The sequence below is a fragment of the Xiphophorus hellerii genome, chromosome 20 (assembly GCF_003331165.1).
Source record: "Xiphophorus hellerii strain 12219 chromosome 20, Xiphophorus_hellerii-4.1, whole genome shotgun sequence".
Taxonomy (NCBI): Eukaryota; Metazoa; Chordata; class Actinopteri; order Cyprinodontiformes; family Poeciliidae; genus Xiphophorus; species Xiphophorus hellerii.
The window spans coordinates 10,514,295-10,528,220 of NC_045691.1; the positions used below are offsets into that span (position 1 = coordinate 10,514,295).

Consider the following 13,926-nt stretch of genomic DNA (forward strand, 5'->3'; position numbering starts at 1 on the left):
CTGCACAGAGAATGTATGGATGGATGGAAAATAAATTATTAAAAAATGTTTCAGCTCATCCAAAATAATGCAGCAAGATTACTAATAAGAATTTAAAGATTAGGTCATCTTCCTCCTTATTTCTTAGTTCTTATTTCTCTTCACTGGCTCCCTAGTAAATGAAGAGTAGAAGCTACATTGGGCACCCAACCAAGCACTTCATTCCTGAAATTCAGTTGTAAAATTAAAATGGGGTTCAATTTTCCTTGAGGCTACATTTAAGACTAGCCTTGAGGTATTTCTTTTGAAAAAGCTAATAGTCGAATAGTAATAGGTTATCCTAAATTATCTAGTAGTTATGCTGCTATTGACTTAGGCTACTAGTGGATATGTGGCCACTATTTCTCACTATGATGTGTTCTACTGCTACTCTTCATCAGCACAGCTGTTGCTGAGCTGCCAATAACTTCATGTTCTCTTTAGATAAACTGATACATGTCACATTTTTCTGTATGTTGGATGTGCAGCCCACAAATCTGCCACAACTGTGTGACGTTATCATGTTCATATCGAATATTAGGTCCACATTTTGGGGGTTTATGAGTTTTAGTGTAATACCTGAAAGTATTTCAGTATGGGTGATATGTGCAAATAAATGAAATCAATCAACAAGTGAATTGAATGGTTGTTTGTTTTTGATTATTGCCACAATTGTTGCTACAATTTGATGAGTCTTGTGGTTGTACTGCAACTCGAGTCTGTAGGTGTGCAACGTTAAAAATCTCATTGTGTTGTAGAGTGCAAGATCAATAAATGCTCTGTCATTATAAGAACACCAAGTGTTCATTCACTGGATACAGGAGCACAAGGCATCATCTAAGTGTCAGTCAGCATCAACCCATTGATGGCTTAGGTTAGTTTTTTTTTCTTTGTTTTTTTGGTGGTTAAGAGCAATTCACAACTAAAATCTGTGTGACTTGTTTCTGACATCTTGTTGAATCTATGTCATGAGGAATTAAGGCCTCTTTGAATGCAAATTCCAGTGGTTGAGTGTAACAGTTGTTTAATAACAAGTTAGATATTAGCTGAGAAAGATGCGTGGGAATAGACAATGTGAGAAGGATTTTTTTGTTAAATTGATTTGCATCTAGAGTCAATGTTAAATCATTTGATGTTTTCTCAACCATTTAGACCAGGGGTCTCAAACTCCAGTCCTCGAGGGCCACAGTCCTGCAACTTTTAGATGTGCCTCTGCTGCACCATACCTCAATAGAATAATTACATCATTAGCAAGGCTGGGAGAACTGATCTAACACAAGAAGGAGGTAATTAAGCCATTTCATTCCAGTGTTTTGTACCTGTGGCACATCTAAAAACTGTAGGACAGCGGCACTCGAGGACTGGAGTTTGAGACCCCTGATTTAGACACACTAGAGAACAAGCTCCAACATTAACCCCACACATGTAAAACTCACCTTTAGCAAAAACTGCCTTAGTGTGCATTGACAGTGCAAACAATACCTCGCAAAGAAACCATGAATAAATGAACCAGTGTCACTCATTTATGTTGCACGACGGTGCTCACATCATCGCTGCACACTGGATGACCTGACAGATTTTAAATCCCCATGTGGGAATGCTTTCTCCAATTGTTTATTCTTTCACTTCAACGTACAAAGTCAAGAGAGGGCAAGTCATTAGCCAGGACTGTTTACCCTACTTTCCCAGCAGTCATGCCATCTGCGTTTGCTCTGTAGGTTGCATAAGGCCTGGCAGATATGACACCTCCGCAAAACCTGTTTCTTTTTAGCCATTGTTTCTTTCTTTCTAATATTATCCCTTTTCTCTGTGCGCCTTCCTTACTGTCCCTTCTGTTGTTTTTTGAAAGTTTCCAGGTTCTCAACGATCATCTTTTCATTGTCTGTCTACTTTTACAGCTTTCACATTTCTGAAATTTCTCAATTAGATACTCCTCTCCTCCATCCCCTCCACATCTCTCCTTTTCCGTCCTGTTCTCTCTCTCAGTCATCCCCGACAGCTGACAGACCAGACCCTGCCTGGTGGTGACACTTCACCCACACTGACACACTCCGACCTGAGCCAGATCACTCGTCCATGTGGGAGCCAGAGCCAGGGCCAAGGCCAGGGTGGAGGATGAGATTGGGAAGAGGGGGGTTCGATACTGAGGCCAGCAAGATGGCCCTAGTCATCATAATCATTCATTGCCTGCTGTTCTTTCTGTCCCTGTACTCCTCCCACTCCTCATGCTTTTTTGTCTTTCTCATGTCAGGGCCACAAGGCACGCGTATCAGCTGAGCGCAGGACAGGTCAGAGTCAACGGGGTCAGGTGGCAGACGCCTGGTTAATTCTCCTGGGGCTGCAAACGCTCACGTCAGCTCATGCAAACGGACACTGAAATTGTACAGATAAAGATGAACCCGCCTGCAATCGCGTCAACACATATGCCCAGTTTTCCTCAAGTGGGACTGCAGATCAGGAGCGATATTATTAGAGAGGACTAAATTGTTGGAGGATGGGACGTCTGTGTCAAGCAGATAGATCAGCATAAAGTAGGAGGAGGGGAAGATTATGAAGACATGAGCAGATGGAGAGAGAGATTGCCCTATTATGTAGATCCTTCCACCCTCATCCCTGTCCCCTCTCCGCCGCTTGGATCCCTCATGCATATCTACCTTTACATTATTCAGAAGGATATAATGAGTAACCGAAGACTGCTGCGATTAAAAACGTGGTCACAGGGCGATTTGGATGGCAGAAGGTGGGCCACAGGTGTACACGTCTGAGACTGATTCGTCAGTTTGACCTCTCATTATCACCCTTCAAATTCTCCTTCATTATTGTCCAGTATCCCCGAGTGTCCGGGAGGCAGTCTGTTCCCTGAACACTGTCATTCATATTTTTAGAATTAATTCTGCAATTGTTTCATCCAGTTATTGCGATGCCTATCTGTTTTTCTGTTTTCAATTTTGCCATTTATTTGTTTTTGGCCCTGCTTAACATGTCCTTCCTTGTTTTACAAGCTTTTTTCAAATCTATCAGAATGTTTCAAATGATTACCCTCAACATGATTTACAATTACATCAACATTTTGAAACTTCAGCCTCTAGCCATCACTTTTATTCCTTTTTCACAGATTTCTTTCATTTGAAATGAATAAAAAAGTCAAACTCTGACTGAAGTTTTGCGGAAACTTGCTATCACATCTCCGCTAGTCTGTATTCCTTTTATTCGTTATCAGCTCATCCATCTAGCCAGCAGGCCTGAGGATGAGAGGTCTGGTCTGTTGTTACAGAAGAACAGGTGGGGCAAGCTAAACAGTCAGGACAGGCTTGACATACACACACACACACACACGCGCAAGCAAGCTATGGAGAGGAAGGAAGGGGGAAAGGGAGGACGGGTGGCGGGCAGTCAGCCGCTCAGACACTCGCCCATATGGTAGACCTCTGGAGCTTGTTGCCTTCACAGATAAGGGAAGGATGGATGGAGCAGAGATGTTTGGAGGATGGCTTAGGGAAGCAGGAGGGGAGGTTGAAACTAATCAGCAGGCCACTCCAACTGTCCACTGTCTTTGGGGAGCTTAGACATGCATACATGTGGCTGATTGAACTGAGACTGTGGAAAAAAACAAGTGGGGGGTTGTACCCAACCATAGTGCTTTCAGATTGACTGTCCTAATTTCTTGTATTGTTGCAAAAATACATTATATTTCTGTTTTATTCGCAAATAAGTATCTATGATTGAATGCAGAACATAGGTACTTCAGTCTTTCTTTAATTATTTCAGACTCAATAAGCTAGAAAATGTGAACAGATAACTAAAGCATATGTAAAGTCTAAGATTATCTCTAATGACTGTTCTTCATAAGAAACATATATATAAAATAAATGTATTTGTTTTATATACCAATGTATTAATTAATTTATTAAATGAATTTTTAAATCCATAAGGACTAAGGTGATATCAACAATTTTTTTTTATTAAGTCAAAGTTGTCACATGCCATCTGTTTATGGCTCTCTGATCTACAGTTGAAACATTAAACTGAAAAAACATTGTACATTAAAATGATTAAGAAAACATTTTCTTAGTCCTATGTTAACTGTATTTCCATTGTTGTTCTCTATAATTTTGTGCATGTTGCATTTATGCTCTTCTTACTCCACTTACTGTATCAAAGTCTGAGCTTTGACATCAAGGCATTCTTTGCAGGTAGGTTCAAAGGATTAAATAAAAAATAACAATTCAAATACAAGAATGCTTATTGGACAAAAAGATAGATTTTTTGAGGAGGCCAAAACTATTTTATACTGGACAATTGTGAAATATTCTTATTGAAATACATTACACTTTCGTTATCCCTGAAATGTTCTCATTTTGACACCTATATATGCAAAAAAAAAAAGCATTTGTAATGAGGTATTAAAAAGCTAACATTGATATTAACAGGGTCTTTAAGTCAAGTTAAAATTTTCAATAGTAAATGTTTTAATTTAAATGTTTTCAAGTGATTATTTAGAAGAACTAAGAGCAAATAGCTTATCTCTTCCTTAAAAATGTTTTCCCCTGTCATCCAAAATGTTTTTTTAGCTCTGATAGTGGGCTGGGAATTCCCTATTTAAAAGTCAGAACTAGAACAATCACAACATGTAGAATAGATTGTCTTCAAGAAGTAAGACAGAATTCCAGATGTCTTCTACTTAAGCACTTAGGAGTATATCTAATAACCTTACACTACCACTGCCAAACACCTAAAGAAAACCCCTTAAGGTCTAAATCCCTGCACAATACTTAGACTCAAGGCAGGTGATGTTTAGCATAACTAAAATAACATAACAATTAAAATTGGGACCATGCTTTCTTTCGAGAGGACCACCAATCTTTTTAGCAAAAAGGAAAAAGAAAAAAAAAACACATTCCAGCATGACTGAATGTTAGGGCGACTTTTTTTTTGTACACAATTTTTTAAAAAAAAATCCTCATAAAGGTTTTTAAAGCACTTCAAGCCAAGCCAGTGTGAAAGACAAACCACTCACATCACAAGGTAATAGACTGACAGATGTATAGACAACAGGTCAAATGGTCAAACCGTTTGTCCGAATGTGAAACAGCATTAAATAGATGCAGTGTTAAAGTCAAGCTCTGGTGTCAATGCCTTTTTTATTTGCTACTGAACTATTTATTGTGTGCTTACGGTTTGTGGGGGTACATACAAATGATGAAAAAAAATATGAAAAAACCCCACAATTAAATGGTGTATATAAAAAGCAGTAAATAATAGCAAATGTTTGGAACTTTTTGACTTAATTTTATATTGCCACTAGAGGGCATAGCAGCAGTCTAACCTATGTTGAACATATTATTAAATACTCTTATTACTGCGAATAATAGTCAAGATTAAGTCTTGATTTAATCAAAGACGCAAGTTCTAAAATACTTCTATCAATTATTATTACAAAGATATGTTTGCAATTTGTGTACTACTTTTGTAAATTCCAAACACTTAATCTAACTCCTGTTTTGAGTTGCTTAAGTCCTAACAAGCTTCATCACCTTTAAATAATATATATAACTTTATATATATATATATATATATATATATATATATATATATATATATATATATATATATATATATATATATGTGTGTGTACAGTACATCTCACTGACATTTGCATTAAAGTGACTATTTACAGGCTTAATCATAAATAATACTATTTCTGTCTTTGTCTGTCATTATTGTAATGGACAAATATAGAGACTTTTGTCCCTTTTAATCTGAATGACTGCTACTGTATATTCAGCAAAAAAGTGTTTTCTCTGGTAGGGTCCTTCTGGTTGCTTTCATTAAGTTTAAAAATAATATTGTATTACAACAATCTTGGATTGTACAAAAATTCAATTAATTTAGCATTCTGTTAACTAATGTTACCTTTGTTCTTGTTTTTGGCCATAATGAAACCCAACAATTCAAAGCACCACAAGCCAACACTTACAGTAAGTGCACTTTTTAGTAAATAATATGGCCCTTTAACCACTAGAGGGAGACAAAAGATTGAGAAAAATGTGTACAGCCTGGTCTGTCTCAAAAATGTTTAAGGAACAATACAGTTTGAATAAATAAAATAAAAATGGTAAAGGTCAACCTGATTATGAAGGTATTATTCTAACAGATGGGCTCCTGTAAGCCATCTGCAAATGTTTAAAGCAATTTTCAGTCAGTGAGCCAAACTTGTTTTCTTTTAGTGAGCAATTGACTTCAAAACGGCCCACCCAGAAGTGTGCTTTCTAATATTAGTTACTGGAACCTCATTGCTGTTTCACCTGCTGTGAAGCAGATGCAACTCAGACTGCCACACATGTACACAAACTCAGCTGAAGTGCTAGGAGATCACTTGCAGATGCAAAAGAGTATTGAAACAGTGGACCGCTTCATCAGTTTGTATCAGTGCCTCATGTTTGTTTTCAATTGTGCACAATTAAGTGGGCCTCTGCTGAATCACTGTAATGTTGCAAGACTTATCAATGTGAAGTAGGACTCTAGAACCCAGGACAATTGACTTGGTAATGGCTTATTAAAGACTGAGTTTTAACATCTAAAAAAATCCTATTTTTTTGTTGTTTATTACATATTATTTTTGGATAACTAACCACAAAACAAACCTTTGTTTGTGACAGTTTTGAACTTCTAAGGAATTTTCAACGATAAATGTATTCCATAAGTATGCCTTTTTTAACCAATCACAATAGACTCTTGACTGTTTATTGCTGTTCACTAAACATGTTGCCCACATGGATTCCATTCATTTTGTTGATTGTGATCAAATCCTTTATACTTCACAGTTCAAACAACCTTTCACTAAACAACTGCTCAGCAACTGTTCTGCTTCTTACTCACAAAACACCAATAAAAGAGTGTTGGTTGGCGTAATGTCATTGAATATGGAAGCATTAAAAGTGACTTTAACACAAAAGGCTAAAGTAACCTATATATATATATATATATATATATATATATATATATATATATATATATATATATATATATATATATATTGCAGCACTTGATGATTCACACTAAACACAACTGTTCATTCTATGTATTCATTATTATTATTTTTTTTTATGATATGAGCTTTTCTAACTGAAGACACTGCTGACCATGGAATAAAATCCCAATAAATTCACCCTTGGATGGAATAATAATCAGTAAATCTAGGCCAGTATGTTAAAGAACATCTGTTCAATATAGAATAATCCAATTCAGGTTTGATCAGTTGATATCATTTGATTTTTAAACTAGTGATGATAAAACACCAACAATTAATTAAGCTCTGAATTAAAACCTTCAAATCAAAAATTACCTTCAGCATGAGTAGCCAGCTGCACTGTAAAACAACAATTACAGTTGGTTTACAATGCAGCTGTAAACCAAAGTTGCTTACAGTTTAGGCATCACAGTGGGGTGAACATGCAAATAGGCAATAAACCTGTTTACGCAATTTCTTTTACGCAAAGTCTTTTTCAAAGACTTGTGGCACTCTCTAGACTGTACCCAGCTTATGGCTGGGTAATGAGTCATAAGCCAATAACTCTTTATGTGAATCCAACATCTTTGAGCGCAAATGGCACACATTTAACTAAAACAGTGAAAAGGGCTAAGATCAAATAAATTAACGACAGAATGGATTCACATTTAATTGAGGGTAACAAACCAAACAGCTCTTCGAACTTTGTTAACTCTTTTTGCAATTGTAGCAGTGTGAGATTACTCCTTACTAATAGAGAAGGAGGAGGTGAAATCAGTGCTTCTTTACGGTGGGGTGTGCGTGTCTACATGCCCCCTACCCCAGCCCTCCACCCCCTCTTTACAGGACTGCCAGCCCGTCTAGAGTTATTCCAGGAATGCGTTGAACATGGCTGCCGCGATGAAGGCGCAGAAAACGGGACTGCTGGAACTTCGATTGACCGTGGACCGCTGGATCCGTGTGCTGGCCACTCTTTCCGAGGACACTCTCACCGTAAACCCCGGTGAGGGAGCCGAGGAGCCCGCGAAGCCCAACCCGAGTCCCGCAGGTGCTGTCAACGGAGACCCTCCGAACCTCAGCTCGTCCCCGGTCCCTGAAACCATCACCAACGTGAAGCGCACCGTTCGAGTGACCAAACAAGATGTGGGAGGACTTGGAATTAGTATCAAAGGTAGGGTAATTTTAAGAGAAGACTTCGTAATAGGCGGTGAATTACTGTCAGTAAGTTTGACTTGGAGTTTGAGAGCATTCAGTAACGACGAAGAACACCGCAGCCAGCCTTCAAACTCACTTTAACTCCTAAATACATACACAAGTCACACTTTTAGGAGTTTTCAAGCACAGCTACTCTTTTGCATTACAAGTTAAGCTATATTTGCAAGTATTCGTGTGCGAAGAAATATGACAGCAGTGATTTTTCTTAAGCCGTGACTCACCTAGACAGAGGAACCATTTCAGTATCCCAGAGTCACATGGGAGCAGGTCCTGGAACGTCTGGCTGGATCAGGGATCCGCAACCTATACAATCTGAGGATGCATGTTTACCCTAATTTTCCAACGACTTAGTCTTTGAGATAAAACAAATGCAGGGATGTGCAGGTTCTAACCTGCTGATCTATCAGCTGCTGATACCAGCTACGAAATCTAAACACACCTCTCAGCAACATTCTTTTTTTATAAGCATACTTCTTTGCGTGTCTATTTTTTCAGAATGACTTGATTTTCAGAATGAGTTGATTGAACTCTTTTTGTTGCCTCAAAAGCCTAGTTTCTTCAAATACTTGAGCAGTGTTTCCCCCTGCTTTTCTGTCTGCAATTTGTAAAACGTTGAAGGTATTCTAATCTAAATTTGATTTATGCATATTGAAGTATTTAATATTTGAACTATAAAAACAGGCAGCTTCAAGCCCTCTTAAGTGTTCAAAGATTATGGCTATTCCTGGGCGGCTGTGGTTCCTGCAAATTCCTGCAAAGTATACACTAATAAGTAAACAAAACGAGTAATCAATTATTTGACTTCATCCCGAACCTATATTGCAAAAGACTCACAAGTTATTTCACATTTCCTGCTTTCAAACTCAGTCATGGCACTTGGAAAATTATGTTTTTGAATATGTTTAAGAAAATTAAAATAATTTTTTGTCGCTTTTACAAAAGAAAGGTCTTCTGAATGTTAGAATTTTATACTTGCAAAGGAGATGATGAACATTTTCAAACAAAATGTTCTTTATATGAGTGTGTGCTGATGAGATACACTTTTGCAAACCTGATCCCAGTGATAACTGTGGTGTTCTTGGGGGTCCTCTGCTTGTGTGGTAGCCTTAAAGTTCCTAAGCTTACTTGTGCCTTGAGCTAGTCTTGGGTAACATTTCATAACAAAATAAATAAATAGATAAATAAAAGGCATTGGCAGTCAAATTCAACTAAGACTGCAAGGGAAATGCTGGGAAGCTGTTTACACTTTGCATTTGTAATTGGTTTGTAGTTAACATTGTCTTTATGACAACTAAGCACACAGAATTCACAATTCAGTCGTAATTACACACTCAGTTTCAGATAAATTAATTTGTAATAGAGAAGCACTAGTCTTTAAGTACTTTTAATGGGAAATAGCAAGATGGTGCACTAATTTGTTAACAATAGGGCCCTGCTACAAGTTTCTTCTTAAAAAAGCACTATTAAATACCATTCAACATTAGATAATATGTTTATTTATTGGGTGAAGTAGCTTCTTTGAGAGTTTTGTTCAAAAAGAGACAAAGTCAAGCACAGAATCTCTGGCCCAAGTGAATCTTCTGTCGAAAGGAAAAATAAGAGAGAACAGAAAGTTGGTAGCAACATGCCAGATTTTGGCCCTTCCCACAAAATGGATGCTGGAGATATGATTTTTTTTTTTTAACCATTGCAAAAAACTATAACAATACACCTTTATTTTTGCCATTGATGTTTTGAAAGTCTTCTCTTGATTAACTGTAAATGCTAAAAATGGAAATAATTTCCCTTAAACAGATGCAAAAAAGGAAACCCATAAAGTCTTGTGGCTTTCTCATATATTGTAAACAGAACACAGTGATTTCCCTTTTCTTCCCATTTGCATCACTTTACTGTGTAGAAAATTGACATATAAATGTGTCACCCTTTTTTAAGTTCTGGTTAACAATATGACACAAACAGCTATCTCCACAAAAAATGGACAACCATTCTTGGCCTTTTGCAGATTATTGTTTCCTTTAAATGAACAAAAAGATAGAAGCAGCTGCATAGACTACTGATGCACATCATGGTTACATCAATGTTGCATCTTTAACTTTTCTGTCAGGCAAGACTGACCTCTCTACATCTTGCAAGTCAAGCTGGCATTCTTGTCTCTTGTAGTGCCATGCTGCCGATAAAAACCTTTTAATCATCCTTTTTCTTCGATCTGCATTATCTTTGAGACAAGATCACTATGAGAAGAAGAATGAAGGAGTGAACTTTGGAAGACGATGTAAATGGTCAAATAATAGACTAAATAAATCAATTAATAGCATAAAAAATTAAAACGAGCTCAACAATTTTCCACTTATTTTGAATATTTAGGAAGTCTTCCAGTTCTAGTGTTAAATATTCATTAGTTTTTAAAGTTAATTGATCTTTGTTAATCTGTTCTTGCATTATTATGCTATTAACATTGCATTACTTGAAAATGGTTTCTAAGCAACAATATTATCATTTATCACAACAACTTATATGACAATTTATTGGTCAGCAATAAATTGTCCCATTTTATGGTCCGTCACTTATTGTGACAGACCTAATTTGAATTGTATTTCCTGGAAGTTAGCATCTTATAAATATAACACTCTCAAAAACAATAAGAATAAGAAAAGGACCAGATGTTTAATATGTGTTTTATTGCGAGTTTATTGCAACTTTGTACTATTTAGCACAAAACTGTTATTTTGCGCTAAATAACAGTTTAATATATTCAGTGTCTTTGTCTGTGATTTGTTTGTGCCAGGAAACTTTAAGTAGTGGTGTGTGCAGTAGTCTAACAATGCAGTAAATGTGTGATAAGAAATGTTTTACTTTTATCTTGACTGTACGCAGTATGTGTTTGAACTTGCATTGGAGTAAGCTACTACTTCTTCCTCTTGCAAACTTTATGCTCACAGGTGCCAGTAATCATTTGACTGGTGAGTGTCGGTTGAGGCACAGGGTCTGCTTGATGGTTTGTTGTAAACTTGCGCTATTGTCGTGCTGCAGAAATGGTTCATTATTGTGAAAATGCTCATTTATTCCTCTCTACTTTTGTCAGCAACAACGGAACAAAGCTGGGCCCTAATGACATAAATGCCATTTCCGTCTTTTCAGAAATGGGTGGTTATGAAAATGAGACAGCATGTTATTAAGATGAAGTCAGAGCTGGCAGCCTGTTGCCTTGACATTGTTGTGATGCTGACTGCTCCAACGCAAAGAAGAAAAAAAAAAGTGCAGCAAAGTTGCGCAAAGAGCCTGCTGCAGATTAGATGGGGCATGGAATAAGCCAAAGAAGTGAAATGAGAAAGAACGGAAGGAAGAAAAACATCGGGAAAGGTGTCAGACTGAAGCAGGGAAATGCAAATGAAAGAGGGCAGAAGTTGTTGTGGGTTAGCTGACACCACATTGTGAACAGCTGAGTGGAGCAGTCCGCAGCAGTCAGTTGTCATTGGCCTAAGATGAAAGCTATGTGGCTGGGAGTGGAGTACTCCACTGGTGTTAATTTTAGGGAGCCCACCCCAGTTTGCAGAAGAGAACTGAGGCAACCTTTACTCGCATGTCTAAATTTAAGAGGGGAGGCTGGGAAGCTAGACTTCTGGTCTCTGGATCAGGCCACTTTTCTTAGTGAGAAAAAATGTTTCTGCTGACCTTTAAAGGGATTTTTTTCTGTTGCTGTAAGCTTCTCATGTTCAGGGCAAGGGGTTTCCCAAAATAAGATGCAACAGAACATAAAAACTAAGCCAAAGTCAGTAAACATCATAAAAAAAACTATCCTAGTCATTGTTTTAGTGACCTTGAAGAAAACAATGGCTGCTTCATAATATTTGGAAATACTGTCTTAAACCCATTGTTTGATGTTTTTTGTTTTGCTTTTCATTAGCACTGTAAGAAACTTGTCCAATAAAATTGAAAGTGCTGACTATGCAACAGTTGTGACAGGAGTACTCTCCCAACAAGAGCGCTGTTAGCACAAAATTACCTAATTAGGCCCATGTCAGTACTGTGCATGTCAGTACAGTTCAATTACCTGTCATGAGTAGCTCCAGTAACTCCACCTTATCTCCACAACTGCCACCCACCTGTCAGCTGACTGACAGGTCGCCAGCCAGAAGGCGCTGAAGTATTTGATATGAAAAGTTATAGAAAGGAAAGCAATAACATGCAAAGTGGATAAATGTGGTGCTCATAATAATGATTATTTTCACTGAAATATGTCAAAGCTGTTTATTCACCAGTCATGTCAGTAAATTATATTTAAGACTAGAGGAAAAACATCAAAGTACATGACAAGAGGATACAAATGAATGACAAAGCTGGGAAAAGGTTAAAGTGTAAACAGTGCCATTGAAACAGAAGATTTCTTACAGATTTCTTTGGCACACTTGTATGTTTCAGATAGTCAAACAAAATTTTCTAATAGAAAAAAAGTTAGCACACCTGACCATATACAAAAAAGCAGTTGACCCTCTTTTTAAATCAAAACTATAACTGATTAACAACATTTTGTTTTGTACAGATGAGTAAAATGTCAGTAGCCACATGAAGTGGGCATGGAAATATTACTCATCATAGCCTGATTTAATTCAAGGACTAATGTCAAATAAAGTAATGGATTTTCATATGCTTGAAGGAGTGCACTGCCATTTTTAAGGTTTTAGTACTATAGGCAAAGAACAGGAAGAGCCTTTGAATAAAATGCCGAAAATACAACGTAAAACTGTTGAAGCTTTCCAGGATGAGTCAGCCTAACAACTTTTCTCCAAAAGCACACTGACAACTTATCAAGGATGTCACAAAATGATTCGCTGCCAAAGGGTGGCACTACCCTGTTATTACATTTAGAGGCAATTACTTACTTTTGATATCTGCATTCTGTATTAATTCAGGTCTCTGATATTACAATTATTTTGAAAATCTAAACCTTTTGACCAAAACAAAGTAAAATTTGTGAGAATACTTTACAACAATTTACCTCATGCTGCCTTTCACCTTTATTTACCTTAGCTACTGTCTTATTGTAACCTGCATTCATTTTACAGCTGTTGTAAAATTATTTTGACACAAATGACACTGCCTTGTCACTCTGATACTTCTTACACTGTTATCTTCTTGCTGACTCAAAGGAGCAAGACTCAGTTTTCCTACTTGTCCAGAGGGAAGGAGAAGTGCAACTGGTAAAGTGCTGTGATTAGCACTCTAGTGGCATAAGATGAACCAAAGTCATGTCAGGCTTTAATAAATGTCAAAGTTCACCTGCTGTTTCTGAGTCAGTTTGCGCCTTAGTCTATTTGTACCCCCTTTTTGCACTTATACTTAGCCATTTTATCCAAGTTTACTTCCACTTTGAACCAGAAAAAAGCTAATCAAAACTATGCCTACTTATTTTCATAGTTAAATTTATTAAAATGATAGATACATTATAAAAAGTTCAAAGTCCATGCATAGTTAATTTAAATGTATTTTGTTTTCTTCAAATTTTGCAGCACACTCTTTCCATTCGAGTGTTCTTATTTAACCAGTTGACCAATATAAAATATGAGAGATTATCAAATTATGTCTAGGTTACATTTTGCTAGTATGTAATATTTACAAACTGTGAGTCACATAAGCACATTTGTTCACAGAAGACAATGAGAACAATGAAAGAAAATTCCATTAAA

General features: G+C 37.0%; 1 protein-coding gene across 1 annotated transcript in view; it reads left to right on the top strand.

The window, feature by feature from the left end:
- The first annotated feature begins 7,860 nt into the window (after positions 1–7,860).
- snta1 (syntrophin, alpha 1) overlaps positions 7,861–13,926 on the top strand; it is a 41,207-nt gene continuing 35,141 nt past the window's right edge. Inside the window, exon 1 of the mRNA XM_032549012.1 lies at positions 7,861–8,198. Within this exon, the coding sequence (XP_032404903.1) occupies positions 7,916–8,198 (283 nt within the window). The 5' untranslated portion in view covers positions 7,861–7,915. The remainder of the gene's footprint in view (positions 8,199–13,926) is intronic.